General features: G+C 43.8%; 1 protein-coding gene across 14 annotated transcripts in view; it reads left to right on the plus strand.

Moving 5' to 3' along the window:
- RAPGEF2 (Rap guanine nucleotide exchange factor 2) overlaps window positions 1-25,110 on the plus strand; it is a 924,668-nt gene that overhangs the window by 437,481 nt on the left and 462,077 nt on the right. For all 14 annotated transcript variants that reach the window (XM_086962364.1, XM_086962365.1, XM_086962376.1 and 11 more), the window contains one exon: window positions 19,071-19,146. In XM_086962364.1, the coding sequence (XP_086818490.1) occupies window positions 19,071-19,146 (76 nt within the window). The remainder of the gene's footprint in view (window positions 1-19,070; window positions 19,147-25,110) is intronic.

Genomic DNA, 25,110 nt, shown 5'->3' on the forward strand with positions numbered 1-25,110 from the left:
CCTCTGTGTGCCCCTGTTGCCTGCTTGTGCCTCCGTTTTCGTGCCCCTGTTGCCTGCTTGTGCCTCCGTGTGCCCCTGTTGCCTGCTTGTGCCTCCGTGTGCCCCTGTTGCCTGCTTGTGCCTCCGTGTGCCCCTTTTGCCTGCTTGTGCCTCCGTGTGCCCCTGTTGCCTGCTTGTGCCTCCGTGTGCCCCTGTTGCCTGCTTGTGCCTCCGTGTGCCCCTGTTGCCTGCTTGTGCCTCCGTGTGCCCCTGTTGCCTGCTTGTGCTGTGTGGGTGTGTGTGGAGGGCTCTGTGTGGCTGTGTGTGTAGGAAGCTTTGTGTGGCTGTGTGTGTGGGGGGCTCTGTGTGACTGTGTGTGGGGGGCTCTGTGTGGGTGTGTGTGGGGGAGGCTCTGTGTGTGTTTGTGTGTGTCATTTGCGAGAGATAAAGCAAGTGGCATTGTAAATGACAATGCCATTTATTTATGTTAAAAAAACATAAATAAAAATAATGTCAAGAGCAATGCCAATAGCTCTAACTTTAACAAAGGCAAAACCATTGCATTGTAAATGCTTGTTTTAGAAGGGCTCTGACCATTGCACATTTCCACGAGGTCAGGACAGTGCTCGAGGTGATAGAGGAGTTGAGAACATCAAGGATGACTGGGCGGATAACATCAATGACCACGGTAAGGAACTGAGGGGGTGCTGGGTCACTAGGGGATCCTGAGATGACTTTAGGAATTATTTTATCCAAGGAGGTGGAATCTAAAAGAGTGAATTTGTCCAGTATACAAGGGGCTAAAGTATTGGGGCCTGCTATGGTGGCAACATCCGAGTCAATTCTATCAGCGGCAAACGAAGAATAGATGGTCTGGATCTTCTGAAAGAAGAATGTTGCTAGATTGTTGCAACGAACTGGTGCCCCATCTGGTGACATTCGTTCGGAGGGAGGAGAGACCAATGATTTAGCTATTTTAAAGATTTCCTTAGGAGCGTTTGCAGCCAGGTTAATTTTTGATTCGTAGAATTGGGCTTGAGCTGACTTAATTTCCTTTTTATATAGCCTAATTGCGGCTCTATAGTCTGCTTTCTTAGGCTGTGAACGGTTGATGATGTTAGTGACAATTTTGCTGACCTGTGGTCCTCCCATGTTGTAGATGTGATGGACAGGGGTCCATTGGGGCCCCAGTGTTACCTGTTTTCATGATTGCTGTGGCGTATTCCTCTGTGAGTGTTTTCCAGCGGATTAGGCATGTGTCTTGGTTGGCGGTCAGCAGGTTGGTGATGATATCCTTAGGGGTTGGGTTGTTGTTGGGTTGTTGTTCGAAGTTGCTGTAGAATTCTTCGATCTTGGTGTGAAAGAAGTTGGATAGGTTGTCTCAAAATTCCAATGGTGTAGGCTGCGCCCTCTTGGGTGGCTAACTCTTAACGATTGAGACAATCACTTTGCATCTGTCTGAGCTTGTCTCTATACGTTTGGTTAGTCTCTTGCTGTCTCTAAGGAGATGGTGACGAGGGCCCTGGCACTTATTTTATTTTTTACAAATTAAGCACTAGAGTGCATAGAGTGTCGACATGTGTACGGGTTTTTTGAGGTTGGCTATACTTTCTCCTTTTACTTTGCTTCTAACTGAGAATGTTTGCAGTTTGGTAATTTATTCTTTAAGTGAGCATTACTCAGTTGAAATGGTGCTGATGCACCTTGGCTCTAGGACCCTCGTTAAAATGACGGACCTGGCTCATTAGTTGTCTCTATTTTCAAATATGACCTGTAAACCCCAAAGAAGACTCTTGTATGCCCCTCCTTGGGGACCCCATGCATATTGGGATGAATTGTAAGCAGGCAATTCATTCTTCTTTAGACATCTGCGCCTGTTGGATATCACCTTACCACATCCGTCAGACGCGACCGGCATCTCTAGATGAACGCCATCAACCATCCTGAGCACACTCCTGACCTTTTCAAGGTTTCTAGTGGAAAGTACTATTGTTTGAATGCTTCTCTTTGAGCCTAATTCAGTCCATTCGTATCCTTCAATAGTTTGGCTCGCGACTCGCATAGCTGCCTCGTTTCCAAGTAGCGCAAGCCAGACCAGAGGTATGCACGCATGCTTGTTAGGGCGGGTTAGAGCTTTCAGCTGAGAGACGGTATCCGGCATCAAACTACTTGTAGGGACGTCACAAGACGAAACCACTGACAGAGTTGGCAGCTGATGAAACAGAGTGGAGAGTTTGTGTGAGGCGATCTAAAGTTTGTCACATTGGAGCTGTTCTCTAGTTGTTGTTGAAATGGCGAATACTTCACGTGGATGACTTATTTCTCCTCTAGTTGCTTTTTGAGGCTCGAGTGAAGCTTGACCACCTGCATTAGCTGTAGCGCGGTTGCTTGTTGCCAGTGCTGTTCGGCGTCTTCCCTCCCACTGTGGCGACCCCGACCCTGCTCTTGCTTTAAATACCCGGGCCATCTGCCCGGTGCACCTGCGAATTCAGGTCCCTGCTGGTGCCTGCCAGCTTATCGCAAACTCGAGTGAGTGAGGAGGAAAAAATAGCAGGTTTGACAAACTTAAAACGGTAATATGCAGCATGAAGAAAAATTATAGGTGACCCACTACCTTTTATGAAAAGATCACCTGGCAGTCAGACTTGCTGTTTCTTTAAGTCTGCTGTTTTCTCGAGTGCAGCAATGTCGCTTAGCAGCACCGTGATTGCCAGGCAAACTATAAGTATGTGAGTTATGGCAGAGAGGGGGTATCTTCCATATCGTCGATTCATCAGAAGAGGATGTGGTGTTGTTCTCTGTCCAGACATTCGGAGGGCTTAGGCAGTGTTTCTGTTTGCGAATAGTCACAAACTAGTTGTGTGTTAAAGAGCTGAATGAACTGTGTGTTACAAGCAGCTATGGACATATCACACTGCGACTTTCCCTTCCCAAATCCTGGGAGAGCCCTGGTTGGGTATCATGTAACAAGTTTCTGGTTTTGATTCTGTTGTGACACGTAATTGTCCTTACACTACACGCCCCAGCCCTGGTGACTGGGCTAATTGTTCAGCTATTTAGATCGAGTTGTTGCCAGCCCCCCACAGAAAGCGCTTTGGTGCAAATTTTTTTAATTGATAGAGCTAATTATCCCTACCATCTTAGATCAATCAGTAACAAATAAAATGTAATGGTGCTTATTTTTCTTGCATTGCTTTTAACGGATGCTTTTCAGCGTTGCAAAAAGGCATTGGCAAAGCCAAGCGGTCCTAAAGATGAAAACTTTTGGCCTTGCCTTGTCTTTTTGTCTTTCTGTCATTATCAACTTTACACATCTATGTATAAATTATAGTTGGTATTTCACTTAGAGGTAGCTTTTGGCTCCCTGTGTTGTATTTCCTGCAACAATGGGAATCTCACTCTTCTCGAACGGTCAGAAAGGGACATCAAGGCAAGGGTCAGGACGTGGCCTCACTGTGCCCATGCGACTGCATTAGTTATAAAATGTCAGTTACGGTTTGCCACTGTTTTTGTCTTTTCATTCTGCTCTTCATGCATTCGTTTACTTGTAGAGGCGCTTGCACTATACCTTCAGCATTGGACGACTTTGGCTCAGGGTCCTGCAGCCATTGGCTTAAGACATTGCCATTTACATGTTGGCTCAGCACACAGGAGCGTTTTAGTCTCACCTTCTTTTTATTCGCTGTTTGGACATATCCTTCTGCCTACTTTGGATTGCATGAGGGACTGTTTTCCATCAAAAAAGGACACTGTCATTATATGTTTAATTATTTATCTCATTCATCCATTGTTACAGACAGACGGCCGCACCCCCCCCCCCCCGAAATTCGGACTTGTCTTGACTATCATCACACTCGAGTCGGGGGGTCGGGGCCGGGCCGGGGCCCCCAGCCCGCCCGCCTCGTCTTCCTTCCCTCACAGACAGTCACAGGTCAGAGTCAGTAGTCACTCACACTCACTCACTACTGACGACGGCCAGCCAGGGCCCCGGCGGCCGGGGCCGGGGGCCCCCGGCGGCCGGCCCGCGTCGCGCCCCGCACCATAAAAAGATGAAAGTCTCAGCCTGACAGTGAGACTCGCACTCTCGCAGGGGCCCCCGGGCCCGGCCCTGTCGGGGCCCCCAGCGCCACGGCCATGCGCCGCGGCCGCCACCATTTCAAACTCCGGCCGGCCCAGGGGGGCCCACGCCACGCTGCTTATTTTGTCACACTCAGCCAGCGGCAGCCCTTTTAGTTAGCCCTACTACTGTCACTGTGTGCGCTGTGCGCAAGTGCGGCAAGCAGCATGTTACGTGAGGGGCCCCTGGGGGCCCCCCGGAGCCAGTGGCCCTCGCGTGGCCCCCCCGCAATGCGGGGGCTGCGGGGCCTTGTGTTACGCCCCTGCCATTGTATACACAAAGCATTCCATTTTTAAATTGTTTACACTGCAGACATTATTTTCTGTTGTTTTTGCCAGTGCTTGGATGCGAGTGTCAAACCTATTGCATTGCCAGTGCTTGTTATTTTAAGACATACAAGGCTTGCAAGGATCTTTATGTACCTGCGTGGTGTAAATAACTATTTTGCTTGGAGAGCCACATCTGTAATGACATTTTCTGTTTGCTTATCATTTGACTTAGTTTAGTTTCCATTATGCTGTTCTTTTGTGTGTTCTTTTGTGTGAGTATGGTGAGGTTTTACCTTGCCGTTGTGTGAAGTCTGTGTGCAAGTGACCTAACTGCAAGGTGGAGCAATCCACATCTCTTCATATCCCTCACTCAAGGCTCCTAAGCCAAGTAGAGGGTAGTAGCTGAGATGATAACGTTTGTATTGGGGGTCTCATCCAGCTAATTTTCCTTATCTGTGGTCATAAGGTTGCCAGGCCCACAGCTGTTGGACTCCAATTGTAGTACCGATTCTATGTATGGGACCGAATTCTGAAACTGGAATGTTCAGTGAGTGCTGTCCACATCATCGTAACGAACACAGATCAGTTTTACATTATTCTATTTTGGTATGTGATTGCCAGGATACTTTCCGAGATTGATCAACTTTTGGCCTAATAGCAGCAAATAATGCACATAAAGAAGGAGTAGGAGTGACCTCTAACCGACCTCAAGCATTTTAGATAGTTTGTTGTCCATGACTTTGTGCTGTGCCATATCAGAAGATCAAGTTTTGTACTTCAGGCTTGTGTGTGTCAGCTAGGTACATGGTTGCTTTTATACTATTGATACATAGTGGAAGTTTGCTCTCAAATGACCTGAATCAAGAGATTGCCAAAGCCATATTGACCACTCATTTCATGCATGATTTACTCATAGTCATGCTTACACATTTGAGTGTCTAAGCTCTTATGAAGGTGGGTTGAGAGTAACGGTTAGAGATGTTTACTTTTGGCCTGTCATCCGTTGAGCCTCGTTGTTATTGAAAGCCCTACAATTATCTTAAAAAGAGTTCAATGCAAGAAGAGAATTGAGGCCATTGAATATTATACAACGTAATAGACTAAACATTTCTTGCTTTGCCAAGGGCAATGACGTCAGTAAATGAGTGAAAAAATACAGTGTTACCTTCTGCATAGCAATTGGCAACACCTTCCAGCTCTGTAATGCTACTCCTTGGAAGCCAGTGAGTGTCTTGCGGTGTGGCAGTCCTTAGAATCTACCCAATAAGTGAGTGTCCTCTTGGCGCCCTAAGTCTTATGTGGTAAATAACATTTTCGGTGGCCTGGTCTTGCAGGTAATTTTAGGTTTCTCTCTTTTTGCTCTAAAGTGATGATGCAGCTTTATCAATTAGCTTGTTTTCTTTTTAAAAATGAAATATTGATATATAACCAGTATTCTCCACTATTTTCCAGAACAATAGTTTTTTAATGTGTCCCACTTAAACCCTAAAAACCTAATCTATACACATTCACCATAAATATAATATGTTCCTTAATCTCTTGGTATTTATTAACATTTGTTGCATTGTGTTTCTCTCCATTAGCAACATTCCAAATCAGAGAGACAGTCCATTACCCGAAGTAGTAACCCTCACAAAGTCCTCAATTTGGATCTCTGAAACTTAATGTGATAAAACCGTCTCCCACCTGCTTATTGATTGGTTGAGACATTTCATTGGATTATGGTGCGTTTTCAGAAGGCTTTGTGACCGTCACAGATTTTAAAGCAATTTGATATAGGTCACAAATTACATGTAGTACCTCTGTGATTATTAAAAAAAGCTGTAGATTTGGATGTCAGATAATGGCACACCATGCTTTTCAGTGGTTGCTTTTTCACCTCACACGATTGCATTTCGGTTTTGCTGCCAATATGTATCTGGTTGTTCTGGGAGAATTTTTCTCTTGACTTGCTGGAATATCTTTTTTATGTAGTGCAGACTTTACATTTTTTGATGAATTCTTGGTGCTGCTTGCCCTGTCAGTTAGCTGTGTGACAATTGCTTATTTTTGTCTTTCCTTATGACCTGTGCAAGGCGAGACTTGCAACGTTTCTCAGTACTGTTTCTATTTAATAAGTGTCTAAACATGTTTGATGCCTATGAATGGAGGCCGTGTGAGGGTGACCCATGCTCTTAAGCAGTGGTTCTTAACCTGTGGTCCGGGGACCCCTGGGGGTCCGCAATGCCTACTCCTCAAGGGGTCTGTGACTGCTTAGAAAATTTAATAATAACAGATCAATAAAATGTATATAAATAAAGAAGCAAAATGTAAAATGTAAAATTTTCTATAAATGCAAAGCGTTGGACTGGCCCTTTTTACAGGGTCATCCCTAAACTTTTTGCCTTCCTCCTGCCCTTTTTGCTGACGTAATGTTGGTTGTTTTAGGACTCTGGGCACTTTAGCACTGGTTAGCAGTGCAGCGTGCGTGCGCTCTCTGCTCTCCATAGGCTAACATTGGGAACACCCCACTCCCCCCCCCCTCCCTTATGGGATAATTCCTAAATAAAACAAAATAAGTATGGCATGTTTGGTATGTGTGGAATGGAAATGATAAATGCTGCGCAATGGTGTGCGCAGATTTACTTTTAGGAATGCCACTTTTAGAAGTTGGCACTTCTGTGTGCTGTGAGCCTGCCAGCATGTCTGTTTCTAGAAGTGGTCGAGGCTGGTGAGGAATGGGTTGCTCCAGGGAGGCAGGGTCAGGCTGAGTGGGAGGTCTGCAACTGGAGTAGTGGGCGGAGGAATCCCCTGTCCCTGACTAGGTCTGTGCCTGCCCAGTACCAGGTTATGTCCGCCCCCACTAACATCCCTCCCAGTGTCAGTTGGGACTGGAACTTCCAAGACCCTTCCAGAAACCCCTACCCCCAAACCCTTCCATAAGATTCTACCCCCTTCCAGACGCAGGGCAGGGAGGTGTAAAAAATACAGGGGCTGTGAGCCCATATTGTTGTGCTTGTGCCTGTGCTGACATGGAGGGGACACCCTGCCAGGAGGAACCGCCGCCGGACCCTGCGTGCTGGCCCTTGTGCCCAACCTTGCTCCTCTGCCTTCTACAGGACCCAGGAAGAGACCCTGCTGGAGTAAAGGCTGCTGCGCCGGGAGGATTGCCACCTTGCTAAGTCAGACTGTTCTTAGGAACTGCTACTTCGTTGGGCTGAGCTGCCCTACTGCCTGCTGGCCTTTGCCCAGCCTGTGCCTATTTCCTAGCGCCTCGTGGGCGCTACATTTGGACTCCTGCCCCAGAGGACTTTGCTCTGTCTGCAGTTTTAAATAAGGGGGGCTGGTGACCTGCAGCGCTGTGCTGCCAACGTGGTGAGAGGGAATCCCGGCGTGTGGGATTCCCCCCTTTTGCTCCTGACACTAGCGGGAATCCACCCCGCATGTGGACACCTTTTTAATCACGAGCGGAAGCCTACCCCGCAACTTTGTGCTTGATAAAACTTGCAGGTGCCCACCCCGCTCTCTGAAATCCTCAGGAAGAATCACCGCCGCCGGCCCGAGATCTTTATGGAGTCTCTTCCTCGTGATCGCCTCAGCTTATAACTGTGAGGGACCCGAGAGCGCTGTGGGCTTTAACCGCCGCTGGCCGTGGGATGCGGGCCTGAGGAGAGGATTCCCCCGCGACGTCAGAAAAGCGCCGGAGAAAAGGAAGTCAGGCGGGCGTCTGTGGACGGGGCCTGCCTATATGTCTGTGATTCTAATGTGTTTTTATAATACAAAAGCTATTTTTATATAACCTTGTGTGGAGTCTCTTTTGTAGTGTGCCTAGTGTGTCGCCGCTGTGTGTGTGTGTTGCGCAAATGCTTTACACATTGCCTCTGGGATAAGCCTGACTGCTTGTGCCAAGCTACCAGGGGGTGAGCAGGGGTTCTCCTCAGGGTGTTTATCTCTCGCCCTCACTAGACCAGGGGTTTCTGCCTGGCTCTGGCGCGTGCCCTAGCCTACCAGGAATCCCCGTTTCTAACACAAAGCTAATTGAAATTGGAAGCTAATATTCGGAGATTGATTTTTTGGAGCAGAGAAAGTGCATCAGACTTAATATAGTATGGACAATGAGTGGTCTAAATTGAATTAAAAAAAGCTTCAGCCTTCCCATTGAAATTCAGTTTTCGTTTGTTTTTGTTTTTAAATTTATTTGTGAAATAAATATTATATTTCATCATTTGTGTATTTGTTTGAGGAATGCTTGTTTCTGTTGTTTTGTATATTGTTTTGTGGTTCAAATAATTGAAAATGCTTAGGCTGGGGTCCCCGGCTTCCAGTAATGACTGAGTAGGTCTCCCCAGATTCCAAACATTTAGTGGAGGCCCCCTGAGTTACAGTAATGAGTAAGTGTTGGTCCACAGAAGTTACAAGGTTAAGAACCACTGCTTTAAAGTACTTGTGCTTTAAGCTAGTCATCAACACTTATGGATATTGTCATCTCTTGAAGGCCAGATCCCGCCAGAGGTGGCCGGGGCACATATTCAAGTAAACTCAAGTGTCTGTTTCTGTCATGGGAGCTGTCAGAACAGTTTGTTATCAGGCGTTGTTCCGAAGCTTGATCAGACCACTTGTCATGAAAGAAAAGGCTCATAAGCCGAAACTTTCTTCGCTCCTTCCCACAATGATAAGGCTGATGGAGTTCTGAGACCCCAGGCATGTGCTGTCAGTAGCATCATCCCTGCAGCTTGTCGACAGGTTACACACTGAGATTCCAAAGCCAACACCCTATTCTATTTAATCTTTTACTGTGCCACCTACCCTCCAAAGAACAAGTACCCTGGGTAAAACCTATGTGTCTTACTATCGGAAATGCTCATCTTCAAACCCAGTTTGAAGAAACTTCCTTCCTTTCAGAAATGAAAATTAATTCCCTGAGTATTAACAAATAATCTCTGCAGCAGGACGTAAGTGTGTCTGTTTCATTGCCTTTGCCTTGAGTAAGATGTCTATAGCCTTTGGAGATGGTAGGCATTGTTCTAATAGCATCAGTAAAACCCAGGTACAAATGTATAATCCTGATCCACAGTGTGAAATACACAGCCCAGCTGTATCAGTACTCTACTTCATTGATATGAGTAAGTGTTTCCCCACTGTCTTAGACACTGGTGATATCTATGATGCGTCTTGTAATATTTAACTTTCTGTGACCCTTCAGGTGTCCATACCCTGATGTATTTATCCTCTTCTTCTCCATTCTCTCCTTCAGTTAATTCTTGGGGGTTTTGGGAGCTCACTTGTAGATGGGATGGTTGTGGCCCGCCAGGGATTTGGAGAGATAACAAAGGACTCCTTCCTTTCATTATCCAAGATCTCCTGTGTGGTCCAGCATAGTAGGAGTGCATATTTATTTATTTTCCTCCTTTCACATCTCAAGCTTCTTTTCAGAGCATTCTTTGTAGACCTTTACCAGTGCAACATGGCATGATATTGAAACCGTAAATTGTCAGCAGTTAAGGTGGGTGCACTGCGCCATTACTACAAAACGTTTCACTGTTCCTTTGAAATCATCCTTGTGATTCTCTTTGCATCCGGACCAGCAGGGCCTTTTTTTGCCCTTTAAGCTTGAAGGTAAATTCTGAAGTCAAGTAATGTGTGTCACTGACACCTAGAACAGAAGTAGGGACCACTGGAAAGCAGTTGTATTGACTTAGTTTGATATGTGGATTTATTTGAATTGGCAGCTTTCCATCATAATGATAAAGGTCTTATAATAGATCCTTTATGTTTAGCATGCATTTTTGTAAAGCTGTTGATGCATTATTTCAGCTGCTTCAAAACCTTTGATAAGTTTCATACAGTTTATACCACCAAATCATTTGTATCTGGTTTGTTTTGAGGATAGGATACTTAGGGAGGCTGTCCATAGACTACCAAGTTTCCTTGCTGAAAAACCATAGAGATGTAGCCCAGTGTGATGAGAGCTAATGGGAAAGTTTCATTGCACAGGCAATGTAGTCATAAGTTTGCACACAGTATTGCAGAGGCTTTATTTTTAGATTGTGCCCGCATTGTGCTTGCAAAATGTCTTATAATGAAAAAAAACCCTCAAAAGGGGCTTAGAGCCCGCCCATTATATATCTTTACTCACCATTGACTAGCTCACACTTCATACTCGTTTCCTTGGTCAATATTAGACAGCACATCCTCCTGGCCTCCAGCTTCCTCCTAGGTTTTGGGGTCTTCATCCGTTCCATGGAGCATGGACCAAGTACTGCTTTCTGTGACCAGTGTTCTTTCACTGGCCCCAGGTACTCTTTCTTTAAAAAAAAAAACTTTTTCACATGTACTCTGAGAGTTCATGTGCCTGTAGTCCTTCTCCTTCACCCCTTCACTGTTCACTTCCTTCACTGTTGTTTTTAACCTGCCCCCTACCCTCCACCTGTTCTCCTGTGTGTCTAACCCACCCTCCCGCTTTTCTTGTTTCTAAACCCCTCTGCCCCACTCCCTCTTTCCATTGTTTCTAACTAACCCCCTCTTTTCACCCACCTTGCGTCCTGGTTTCCATTGTGTTTCCTGCCCTCCTCCCTCGTGTTGCTTAAAACCCCCGAGCCCCCGTGCTGTTTCTTTGCATGTTGTACAGCAGTATGGGCTGCTGTGCAACATGGCTTAAAGTGAAAAAAAAGCTCTATGGCGCGATCAGTGTTGGTCGTGTCACAACATGTTGCACAGCAGCTTTAACAAAGCTAGTATATTTTGCATAGGCGAAATCTATTGGCTTTGCCAAAACGTGTTATGTAGTAAAGTACACCACTCCTCTAGCCATTTCTAAACACTGTAACTAACACATTAATGGTACGCAATGTAGTGGTACTCTGTGTATCCACTTCAAAATAAACAAGGCTTTGTTAAGATTCAGACTTGTGACTAGTACCTCTCACCAGATGCAGTCACTTAACTTCAGTACTGCTTAACTTACTGAACCATCATGCCAACGGGGCTAAATATCAGTCCGTATTGTACTGCAGCAAAACCAACCTTGTGACTGTTACCCATTAGATTTCAGTCACTTTGGCTAGCCTGCCAAGCATTTCAAAGTTAGTGGTATTAAAGATATATACAGTCAAATAAAATTAATGTGTTGCGGTTGATGTCTTGGACAGAAAAAAGCATTTCGCCAGTACTTCAAGCATGCATACTGGAGGACATCACAAAGGGCTACATTTCAGCATCCAGAAGTCACAGTAGAAGCACTTTGGAGTATGTAATGGCCTAGAATTCCCTTTGGATGGGGATAAGGGGCTTCTTTCGGCATTTGGGATCCTGGGTTCTCACAAAGCAGCTCCAGGCAGATATGTTACAGGGCCCCAGTTGTCTGTGATAACCTACTTGTGTACTGAATGAGGGTTCATGCCCTGGACTAGAACATGAAGATGAAAGTATGGCTGCAGCCCCTAGGGGCAAGAGTCTCAGATTTTTCTGTTGAGTATGTCTGCTAGGCAGTGTCCCAAAACTAGAAAGATGTTCCTGCAGTGGCCGATCATTCAATAATGTGTGTACATCTCAAATTTAATCAACACAAATAGTGACAGAAAAAGGAGAAGTGCAAGTGAGGTTCATTCAAAAAAATATATATATTTTTATTTACTTATTATATTTTGTTTTTGTATGAATATAGATACATATAAGTTAAATTCTTAATCAGCGAATCGTCTTTTATAAAGTTCATAGACAATACATGAAATGTTTGAAAAAATTCAAGAAAAACACAAGGACAAATCTAAAATCCATAACAATTAAACAGAAATATCCCCTGAAAAACAACCATACACAGCAACTCACTCACGTGCTAACAGACATTCTACATTCATACTACATACAGAGATGAAAAAAGGAACTGGATCCCTATTAGCGAGATGGTAACGCTAGTGTGGTAAAAGGTCAACAAGATGTCGTTGTTGGCCCTTATGGCGGGTCTACGCGCGTTTCGGTGGGCAAGCCACCTTCATCAGGACCTTGAACATCGGATTGTGCACGTAACAGGGGATCAGACAAGAGAGAGATTGGCAGGGTGATAGGTAAGCTATCACTCCAACTTGGTCTCTACGAGAGTAGATAAGTCGGGTCACGAGAATGTCGCTGCATCCGAAATGACAAGTCGGATGTATTTAGTGATCCTCAAAATTTCATATTGATGTCTAAAATATCAGATTCTGTGTTGAAGGCAAATTGCGCCAATAATTTCCATTAATATGTGGGTTCTGAGGAGATACTCCTATTATTTAGAGGGTCCCAGGATACTGTAGTCCGCGTAGGGCGTCCACTCCTATGTTATTACGATCTAATATTTAGTGGTGATCATTTTTCATAACAAACAGGCATTCTGCGGAGGGTCCCGGGGACGCGTAGATGCCTGAACGCTACTCGCCGAAATGAAAGGGTCGCGGTGACGTTACAGTACTAAATCACCTCGCAGAATGCCTGTTTGTTATGAAAAATGATCACCACTAAATATTAGATCGTAATAACATAGGAGTGGACGCCCTACGCGGACTACAGTATCCTGGGACCCTCTAAATAATAGGAGTATCTCCTCAGAACCCACATATTAATGGAAATTATTGGCGCAATTTGCCTTCAACACAGAATCTGATATTTTAGACATCAATATGAAATTTTGAGGATCACTAAATACATCCGACTTGTCATTTCGGATGCAGCGACATTCTCGTGACCCGACTTATCTACTCTCGTAGAGACCAAGTTGGAGTGATAGCTTACCTATCACCCTGCCAATCTCTCTCTTGTCTGATCCCCTGTTACGTGCACAATCCGATGTTCAAGGTCCTGATGAAGGTGGCTTGCCCACCGAAACGCGCGTAGACCCGCCATAAGGGCCAACAACGACATCTTGTTGACCTTTTACCACACTAGCGTTACCATCTCGCTAATAGGGATCCAGTTCCTTTTTTCATCTCTGTATGTAGTATGAATGTAGAATGTCTGTTAGCACGTGAGTGAGTTGCTGTGTATGGTTGTTTTTCAGGGGATATTTCTGTTTAATTGTTATGGATTTTAGATTTGTCCTTGTGTTTTTCTTGAATTTTTTCAAACATTTCATGTATTGTCTATGAACTTTATAAAAGACGATTCGCTGATTAAGAATTTAACTTATATGTATCTATATTCATACAAAAACAAAATATAATAAGTAAATAAAAATATATATATTTTTTTGAATGAACCTCACTTGCACTTCTCCTTTTTCTGTCACTATTTGTGTTGATTAAATTTGAGATGTACACACATTATTGAATGATCGGCCACTGCAGGAACATCTTTCTAGTTTTGTGGTTTCTCCTCCCCTCGGTTCCTGGGCCATAAATTACTTGTTTGAGGGGGTCCCATTGCTCATGTTCTGCTAGGCAGTGTCCCTACTTCAGGTTGCTAACCTATACTGTCACCATTGTGATGGTCAGTTTAGTCTATTCGCCATAGCTATTCCTCGTTTGATCAGTTTAGTCCTGTTCTGGGTGCAGGTAGGCTGGTCCTGGGTGGGGGCATGGGGCCCCTCTAGTCTTCTGTCAGACTCCAGGCATTTTGGTGAATCTTCACTGTCCAGGGCGAGGCTTTGTCTTTTAACTTGGGCCCTGCTGTAAAGAAAGAGCTAGACACAGTTTTAGTGTCTAGAAATCATTCCCCAGGTCCACACAGGTTCTTTAGAGAGTTGTGCTTCAAAATGTTGGTAGTGGAGTCCCAGTATTTATTTATTCCACTGGAACTTAACAGAGGGCAATTCTCAATTAGTAGAGTTTTGTTTCCAAGTTTTTGAATTCAGCAACTCGGGCAAGAGGTCATATTAGCAGGACCATTTACCAAGCAAGCTATGAAAATTGGATGTGGGTGGCAGCAGGATATGATTGGTAATTCAGGCGCTCAGTAAATGGCCGAATGGCCGGTATCCAAGTTCTAGCTGTGGGCTGCTTTTTTGGGCAGCCTGGGGGCTGTTTGTTCTATTAGGATGCCGTCAGCGCCCCAGTGGTGCCTGAGTGGCCTTTCTAGAGGCAGATGGGCCGAGGTATCCTCCCTTTCTCTCGCTGGGCCAGCTCATTAATGTATGCTGATTGAGCAGGATCAGGGGGCCTGAGCAGAAGTGGTATCACTTGCATTCATGTGTGGCTCAGCAGTGTGAACTAATCTGTGCATTTTTTTGATCTAGGTGACGTTAATAAAACATGCCCCCTCCCCCTTTCTTTTCATAAAACTTCCCTGAAGCACAGTTTTGCGGAAAGGCAATATGTAAATGTGGGCCACTTTTTTTGGTGTGCCTGGGGCGATTTCTAATCCCACTCCAACCCTGGCTGGTGGGGTATATTCAACCCAACATCCAGCCTTAATTCACAATAAATATTCTGCGTGCAGTGACACAGGCTGTTAGCAGTAGCTTCCAGGGAGAAATGGTCATGTCTACACAAGTGAGTCTCTGATGTGGAGCCACAGTACCACCCATTTGGATTTCTTCATGTCGAGGCATTCTTGCCAAACACTTGGGCAGGAATGGTTGTGTTTGGTTCTGTGGAAAACCTGGGTTCGAGTTGGTTGGAAGGGTTGATAGACTTCATCGCAGAAATTAATTTGATAAATGTTGATCAACCAAGCTGTCTGCACATCTTCAAGTAACAGAGATCGGGGTAGAGGTATTTTGGGGGCCCATCCAAAGCCAATCAAAAATGAAAAGGTAACTAACAAAAAGGCGGAAACCTTTATCCCCCCAAAAAAACAACATTGGACCAATCGAAACACTTGACCCTTAACCACAGTCTCTACATTTCCAGAGATACTTAGTTTTATTAGGACCTTCCTACGAAAGTAGTTGTTATCTATATTTAAGGAGAATCTGTTTCCTAAAAGTCTGTGTTTTTGTTCTCCAGGACCGTCCAACCCAGCTCCCATATAATCCCAGTGACAAACCCGCCACTAAGTGTTATTAAATCATTGAAAAGCTTAGACTTGAATAAGTAAACATCTTCCTCTACCAGATAGTCTAACTAACTAAGGTTGTTAAACTATTGTTAATTAATGTGCTTAGAGGTTTTTAAGTAGTATGAATAGACAAGCCAAAATCCTGTCCATTGTTTCAGCATATGCATGATTTATATTTGAGTGTATTGTGGGTCTGGTTTGTAGTCATTTGTATTAAGGAGACTTGTAGCTGCAACATATGCTTTACTTTGCTGTGGAACCCCAATTCTGGCTAAGCATTTAGCAATGTCTGGGTGTTTGGGAGAGTAAGTAATGCCCCGCATAATAATAATAGGGTTTACTCTGGAGACTGCAGTGTAAGTTCTGGGATCTGATCAGAACACTGTCTGTCACTTAGTGGGTAATGTCCTTTTATGGGTGCATCTCTGGGTATGTTTTCCATTTAGTGACGTGGCCTTCTTTATCCCGTTTATGCCAGAGACATTTGAAAAGTGCCTTCAGAATTGGGGCAGAGCATTCGTGCCTCATGGTGGTTTGGGAAGTTGTGTGGCTAGAATTTTAACTTATCCCTTGACGCAATTCAGCTTTTTCCTATAGGTAACCTTCGTCTCCATAGTTCTGAAACAATCAAGGAAAACGTCAACCAACATACCTGTGATTCTCTGCATTGCTTTTACAGTAGCAGTAATCTGCTCACTATCGATCGTGTGCGGAGATTACTGTGAATTCACAAGTGTATTAACGAACCTCCTCGGGTTTAGACCCACAGTCAACACGTGTGATCCCACAACTCTCCAGGGGCCTTGAGATTAATATTATTTTTTTTGTCAGGGCGCTGATCTATAAATAGCTTTCTTGCATTATGGATTTTTCCCCTTTTAATTGTAAAACAACAAAGTGCATACTTCAGCCTCCCTCTGTGAGCCTTTTTTGTAACATCTTTAATTAAAAGATTAATCCCTTTAAAAGACTTAAAAATAAATGGGAAGGGTAGGGATGCATTTTAATATTTTGTTTGATAAATGTGTTTATTGGACATTTAAGGTGATTCAATGTTAAATTTGTTCTAGCTAAAAATCTGCATTTTCTCCACGTTGCTTGTGTTGATTGAGCATGGTAGTTCTTCTATTCCCTTATCTCCTAAAGTGTTGGTAAAACTTGAATAAAGTCGGAGAAATGTGCTGTGAAAGGAAGCAGTGGAGACTGTCAGAATTAGGTCACGCACCAAAGCGCAACCTGCCTCGGTGGGAAAAAAAAGCACATGTCTTTTTGGACAGATTTAGATTTCGTGAAATCTGAATGCGAGGCAGTTTTCTGGAGTTCTCCTCTTTCTGGCATTTGAAATAATGAGTGGAATAATAATTACAGTGACTAAGCAACTATGGTGTTCTGTTTATGAAGAAATGTTTATGAAGAAATGTTTGAATATGTGAAGGGCACTTTTTAGTCTACAGTAATTGGCTTTTCCTCGGTGATACATTTGGAGTTAGTGATTTGTATTCATCGGTGTTGCTTGCCATCATTTTGTCTTCACATATGCCAATCCACGTAATTCTCCTCCCAGGAAGGACACCTCAGCCTTTTAATAAACTACTTAAGCACAGAGGTTGAACTCTTGGCACGCTGTTTCTCCCTGGGGGAGGTTGAAGGTATGCATCAGTTCTGAGGGCATGCCAGGTATTGCGTTTTGATGAAGGGTAGTGTAGCCAGATGCTTTTTGATGGATGTAGTCCCCATCCAGGGGAGCCATAGTTTCTTTAATGGTATTCAGGACTATTTTACAGTAATGTAGGGGCTTGAATCTTGTGACACATCTTTACTGCAGCTTCTGGTGGTGCTTCTGTGCAGTGCAGCCCTTGGTCAACGGTTTGTGGTGACTCCTCTTGCAGAGTCACCACTGAGAGTACGAATTGAGAAGAGAGGGTTCTGGAGACATTTGAACAGATCGGCCTAACAATATACATCTGTTATTTTAGCGCCAAGATGCCCCATTGCTGTGGGGAACATGCGCTTTACAAATACACATGGTATGTTATATTTAGGGGAGATAGTTCATTCACAGTTTAAACATGCCATTCAATGTGATTGAACAACGAGCACCTTGTGGTAGCTGGTATTTATTGTGTTTTGATGATCTTTGCTAAGCCTCAGGGTGACTGTATGTAATTGTGTGCTTTAGTCCCCTTTGACTGACTAAGTCCCTCTGCCAATGAAAGTCCTTGTGACTGACAAAAATCATCATCAGTTAACCACATGCGCGCTAGCGCAATTTTGCTCCTACGCTGAGATTTTCAAAACAGCATGTTACGTGACGAGCTGGGCTAGTCATCAGCGTGCGAGCGGGCTACACCATGACGAGCCCAGCTCGTCATCAGCGTCGAAGGGGTTAAACACCGGAATTTTATTAGAGAAGTAAAAGCTATCCTCATGGCTAAATACACTTGAACTATTACTTTGGACTTTTTAAGACTCTGCGCCGATCTGCACTACTTGTTTGATCTCTTTGCTTATTTGTATTACTTGTATTATCAACTTACCTGATTGTCTATGCTGCCTCTTATTTGATGTAACTACCCTACTACTCACTTATACCTACAATTACGCTATGCCCAAATGCCTGTTATTCACTCTCCTGTTCTTACCCCTTGTCTTTGTAAAGCGCTCTGATATCTGCAAAGATCTTGTTCGCGCTATATAAAACTTTCAAAATAAATAAATTAGCTGAAATAATTAAGACATTATTTGTCCCAGGAGGCTTGCACCAGACTTTTGGATGACACACTGCTTGTTTTGTATAGACTGGATCCTGCACTGGAAGAATTCTCACTGTCCAAGGGACTCACACCCCATCCATAAGACCTCAGCACTGACTGATCATAAGCCATTTCTTAAAACTTAGCCCCATTGCACCCCTCTATCCTTTCGCATCCATGTTACCATCTGAAGACTGGTTGCCACAAGACGTAACAGTCTTGTAATCAGCAGCAAGCTGACATGCTGCATATATCTTGTTGGGATGTGCAATTGTATTAAATGATGCATTTTGCTTATTGATGTCAACGTGTACGAATAACCATTCATCTGGTGGATTATTGAGCAGCATTATTAAGAAGTAACTTTGTTCTAATAGCTCATGTCACAAATAAGTCAGTGCTTTGGGTACACAGACCTGTGCACAGGCATCAAAGACTTGTAGAATGATAATGTAGGTAGGAATGCATTATTATTTTTTATCCCTTCTTTAAATGACTGCACTTAGGGGTCTAAAAGAAGGATATAAAATATTTGTTTGTAGATTTACGTGCTGGACAACAATTCCTTGTTAGTTTATATTCCAAAACGAATATTGATGATACTCTTTATATGGTTTCCATAAAGACATGTTGTTGAATTTTTTTAATGGGAAAATCGCATTAAAAGTAGGGCTGTAGGTGACAGTGGTTTGTCATATACACTCCTGAGTTTGTCTAAAGAAGAACTTCACTGTGATCTGCATCCTTGGGTTGAACTTCACTTGTGTTGCAGCGTCAGTAGGTTCTCAAAGATCTCAAATGCATTAGTAGAGACCAGATTTTTTTGCAGTAATGACTGATTTGGAGGGAAACTGAATCTTCTCACGCCGGCTAGGCTCCTGGCGGATGTGTGTTGCCATTTCAAATGTGTCTAATTGTCCTGAGAGGGATTGAGCTCTCATTTGGGATTTCTTGCAGCTCTAATTTTGCTGAGTTTGAACTTTCGAATGTTTTTGTGTTTTGCAGTTTTGGCAAGCGGTCAGCAGGAAGCTTCAGGCGTGGCTGTGAATGCATTGTTTTAGAGCCTTCCGAGATGATTGTGGTAAGTAATTTATCGGTCTTCAGGTCACAGGATTTCCAATTTTTGGTTTTCTTGATTAAGATAAAATTATTTTTCAAGTAGTTTGTTGCATCTGCAAGTTCTGCCTCAGACATAGTATGAAACTGATAAATCAAAAAATACCGACAATTTTTCCCGATTTACATAAAAAGAAAAGAGTTAAATGTGATACTGGCAATGGAGGTGGGATGGCAGAAAATAATGGATTACAGTAAACCAAAGCTAATAGGAACAAAAGTAGTTCCTGTATTCAGCAGCAGCAAACACAGTTTTCTTAAACATTCCTGTGTGTGACCAGAACTGTAAGTCTGTTGTAGGGCTCCCCACCTTTTTTCCCCAAAAAGCTTGCTGTTCAGAACTCTTCGCCAGTTTTAGAACATAAACCAGGCTTATCGATGGCCTCTATGCTTTAGAGTGTGCCATCTGTTGGGGCATCTTGACTGTATGCCAGGTCTTGTGACCCATGGGCTCCAAAGTAGCTCTTGGTAAGGCCATGTATAGTCTGTAGAAGCCTGAATCACAAAAATCAACATACCAGTGATTATGAAGCCACTTGCAGGTTAGTCGAAATACTTCAATAAGTTCGGTACCAGCAATTTTATTAGAACGGATGCAGCACTACGGCTGGGGCCACTAATTGGTTTCGATGACACAGCCTGTCTAGGAAGGTTGAAAGGGACTCTGTGGACCACATAAGACTATTTTTGTCTACATCTAATATGAATGATCTGGGGGAGTGTGCACACAATTATTTTATTGATCTCTTTCTCTCTGTGTCTTGAGCAGTGGCGGCTGGTGAACTCTGAAACTGGTAGGGCATACGTCACTGCCTCAAGCTGCATTTTGCAAGTGAGCCTAAGAAACGAGCCCATATTCTTAAAGAGAGGTGAAGGAGTTCTCTACCCGAGGAAATGTAAAAATAAATGTGTTCAATAGTGCAATATTGCAGCCTAATTTTCAAACTGTGAAAAATACTATAGCTTTTACATCCACGTCTGAAAGGGCAGTCATACACTATTCAAAAGCTCAGTGTGGCAAGGAAACCGGTCTCATCCCTGTGGTGCATGTGATGATTGCACACTCTACTCCTATAAGACTTTTGAAAAACTGAGTCAAATAATAATTTCATAGCATAATTTTCCCAAAGCAATGTGTTCAAGCCCAAGGGCAGTGAAAATAATCTATGGACTGCCATTTGATCGACCCAGCAATCGTTTTTCAAAATTTGAAAAACATCTCCTTTTGATTTCTCCCTTCCTGTTTTTCCACAATTATCAGTCAGGCGTTAATAGACAATTTTCAATGGTAGGCGTATGATGGAATAGTAAAAATATACCACAGCCTTAGACAGCAGATATAGCTCCAAAACTAGACATATGTTATACAGTGTGACAAATTAGGATCCCCAGTTACAGTAGTTAAACATTGAAAAGCTTTAAATAGCAGTTATAACTAATGACAACAAGGTTGCAAAAAGCTTTAGTACATGTTTTAACGTATTAATCATGAAATAACTGACATAATAGCAATTTCAACCATGTTAGAAATATACTCATTTTTTCAGAAAAAAAGCTAGGGGTTTCTCAAGCAGTCACTAACTTTACATATCAGTATGAAATATTTTACTAGGAGGTAGTTGTGCATCGAATTACAGAAGTTCAATGTCTAATAGCAGCAACACACTATCCTATACATAGATGCATACGACACAGTCAACCACAAAGGAAACTTTCCTTACACAAAGAAAGGTTTGCATTGCATGCTGCATTTGTTCTTAAACATGTGACTTAAACAGAAACTCTTCATAAGAAACAGTGCAACTCTTTGCTAATAAATCGTGAATTTTCAGTTTTGCTCATCTCAAAGTGCCTTGTCCGAGATCTCAAAGTGCATTTTACACCACAAAAAACGATTGTCCGCTTTCACAACCAAATTAAAAAATGCATGCATACTCCTCTCATTGCAAACAATCCAAGCTGACTAACAACCACCACTTGCCTTTAAATCACACAATCTATTATGTGCTGCTCCTTTTGTGAAGAATGCAAACATCCACTGAGCACTCCACATGCAGGACTAACATTAAAGATAGACATTCAGCTTTCCACTTTCCATTGCATGCGCTCCACATGTATTGCTTTCTTTGAAAGTGAACGAAACAAGCTGTGTGGACCTCGCCCTGGGCGATAGGACATAACGCCCATTAAGAAGCAAATTCATTGGCATTGAAAAATGTTGCACCCACCACCCTGACCACACAACACTGCCTTGTGCCTTTAGGGCGAGTAAACTCTCGCCCAGCCTGGCACACGCGCAGCTGCATCCACTTTTGCAGGTCTCTAAAAACGAGTTTCAGGTTGCAACCAACTCTGTGGGGTTTTCTTTCGTTTACTGTTAGTGGGGCAATGCCCACTTTTTCCCTCAATTCCATCCGCCCCTGGTCTGAAGGTGGCTTCACATGCACAGAGAGGTTTGGTTTTGTGCATACATCAGAGACTGGCTTTGTACTTTAGAGTTGCTGCACAATGGTTTGTGGGTGGCTCATTACACATATGTTCCAGAGAGTGACCATATAGTGTTGACAATACACAGGAGGTGAAGCAATCCTTTTTTAGGTCTTGGCCTGGCGAAAGCAGCGTATGCGCTGCTCTTGTCATACGAGGGCTTCTTGGAATCGATACGATTCCAGAAGTCGTGTCACGGCTCCGCCTCCAATTTTGATTGGTGCGGGTCGTTTTGCATCATGGATGATGCAAAACGCAGTGCAATGATTGCACCGGAGGCAATCATTACACTGAGGGTTGCCAACCTGTCCGCTTTTGGCCCCGCCCACCGGGATTTGATCTTTTACTTGCAGCCTGAGACAACTTCTCTTAATTATTCGTGAAACACTAGTTTTTCATATTACTGCGTTTGCCTTCAACAATGGCTGACACGCTTTTCATTTCTCTGTTCTCTACTTGTTTGCTTTGTCTGAATCTTGTTGGAATCATTTGAAATCGATGACTAAAAGTCCTAGAATGCAAGTACTGTGACCATCGAGCCACGCACAGATGAACCTACGGAGCTTGAGAGCTGTGGGTCTTTGCTCCAGAGGCAGGCCTGAGAGGACAGGAAGGACAGTGACATCAGTTCACGCTGGTGCTTCATCCACTGTTTGGGAGCGAGATCTCCGCGCAGGGCGCCACCTGCCTTCCGTCCCCGGTTTAGGGTGCACACACCGAGCCAGAAACACCCCGCCCGTCCATGCCCATCAAAGACCGATGGCTTTCTCGGGCCCGGTAGGAACGGGCTACGCCCACCTGGAAAGATTTGCTAAGCCATCTTGGGAATTCTCTTATCGGAGTAGGCAACCTTTGGCACTGAGCTCAGGGTTGTGTTTTTTAAACATATTTTTAGCTAATCTAACATGAATACAAAGAAAAGAGACTTTCCTGAGGTGCGGGGCAGTTACACAGATATCAAGAGAATTTCAGACAAAATTCACCTCCAATAATGGCAACTCTCCGAGTGACTCACCGCAGTTAGAGTACAGGGGTCTCCGTTGGTGGGATGGCTTAGGCACCCTCCGGCAGTGAGACGTGTTCAAGAACTGGCACCCCGAGGGATCACTGGGGTGGCTTTTGATACTCACACCGCCGTGCATAAGGAAACCCAAATACGAGAAACGAAGGCTTTGAGGTTGCATTAATTGTTTTTTAAAGGGTTAGGGTAACAGAATGTGCTTGCCATTATAATAACATGCATTAAAAATGCAATAGGTCTCACCTTTCATTAAGTTAAAGCCATGTGCTTTGCTATACAATACCATTAGCAAATTGTAGTAAATGAATATAAACGAAGCAGAGGGGAGAATTCAAGTATTCTTTATTTGAAGATGGTGAGTAGGACAAGAGCGAACACCACACTGCAGCAGCCAACAGTCAACTGCCACAGAGTGGAACACATAGCAAAGACCAGCATAGAATACAGAATACAGGGGAGGAGTATTCCAAAAAGACTAGAAAGGAAACTTAGCAAACTACAGGAGTACTACACATCTTCTCCCTTTCTTTTTCAAAGCACATCAAAAGAGAAAAAGTAAAAAGAAAAAAAAAACACTAGTGAATAAAGTCCTGCAGATAAGTGGGTGGTTGGCGAGTCCTTACAGGATGACCAAGCAATAAGCCATTCTGTGAAGAGAAATTACCATCAATGTTACTCTGGACAGGGACAACAGGGACAAGAGCATCACCACCTCCTGAATTTGAAACATCATTGTGAGGAGACAACTCAACAGGGGTGTCTGAGGCGAGTAAATAGCCACTGGTGGAGGAAGGTAACAGATACTGAGAGGTTTGCGGCACATCATCCAAAGGGGAGGAAGAAGGAGCATTGCCAACAGGGACAGACTTAACTCTTTCATACAGAGCCACCCTTCTAAAGTTCCAACATTCGCCGTTGTTGAGGATAACTCAGTGGTTAAGAACTTTTTTAACCTTAAAAGGACCCTTGAACTTCGAGAGGCCCCTTTGCACCCTACCACTTTTGACCTTGACAAGATCTCCTACTAGGAAAGGAACAGGGTGAGGAGACAAGGCAACATTCTGTTCACTCTGTAAACCAACAACTCGTCTCATCCAAGCAGGTACCAACTTTGAACCAGGATCACGTCCTCTCATTAACTGGAAAGGGGATTTGCCATTCGAAGAGGGAGTGATACGATAGGCCCACAACATTTCATTGACCATTTTCCTAACAATACCACCACCATCAGAAGCCATTTGAATTATGCCCTTGACTACTTTATTCACCCTCTCGCATACCGCATTACCTTGGGGATTATACAGGGAAGTACGGTGATGAGAAATGCCACATTATTTTAAGAAAGTTTGCATATGCTTAGAGACGAGTTGAGTACCATTGTCAGTTATGATGACAGACGGTAACCCCTCGTCCTTAAATAAGTTACCCAAACATCTTATGGTGCTTTCAGTAGTGATGTCGTTGCTAAAGTTCACGACCAACCATTTTGAGAAGACATCGACAACACCCATGGCAAATCTATCTTTCTCATTGAGTTCGCCCATAGGACCAATGAAGTCAAGGCAGATGGTATGCCACGGTAAGCCAGGACAGTGTATGTGTGCATCGTATTGAGACTTAGGAACGACCTTCAGCCGCTTTTCACCCTCCTTGCATTTCGTACAACGTTCAACCCAGTCCATAACCTGCGAATCAATACCAGGCCACCAAAAATGACTCCTTAAACGGTGTTGAGTTAGTGTCTGTCCCAAGTGACCCTCGTGTGCTAAAGCTAACAACTTGTTCCTGAGCCCGAAGGGAGGTATAAACTGTTCTCCTTTAAGCAAGATGTCATTGCTGGCGAAGGAAAGTTCATCCACAATTTTAAGAAAGGGCCTAACTGAGACAGAAAGAGTACTTTCACGTCTAGAACCTGATCTGATAAGTTTGATAACCTCTTGAAGAGTGTGGTCAGAAGCCATCTCCTTTCTCCACTCATCACTGGAGAAAACACCTTCTCCCACAAAAACAGCATCCTCAACAGAGGCCACAGCCATGTCATCAACATCCAAAAGAGTTTCTGAGTCATGCAAATTATGCCAATCCAAAGATAACCTAGAGAGACAATCTGCTTGCACATTTTTCCACCCCTGAATGTATTCCACAACAAACTGAAACTCTTGAAGCTTAGCAGCCAACTTCATGAGTCTGGCAGAACCTTTACCAGCTCCACCTGGGGAAAGGACTTTGATGAGGGGTGTATGGTCAGACTTGATAATGAACTTCATGCCCCAAAGGTATGTCCTAAAGTATTCTACTGCCCAGGAAGCAGCGAGAGCTTCCCTCTCGATGACCGAATAATTATTTTCTGAGTCAGTAAGAGTCCTGAAGCGAAGGCCACAGTAACCTCAGAGCCAGCTTTATTCTGAGACAACATAACCC

Source organism: Lissotriton vulgaris, chromosome 3_1 (assembly GCF_964263255.1).
Source record: "Lissotriton vulgaris chromosome 3_1, aLisVul1.2, whole genome shotgun sequence".
NCBI lineage: Eukaryota > Metazoa > Chordata > Amphibia > Caudata > Salamandridae > Lissotriton > Lissotriton vulgaris.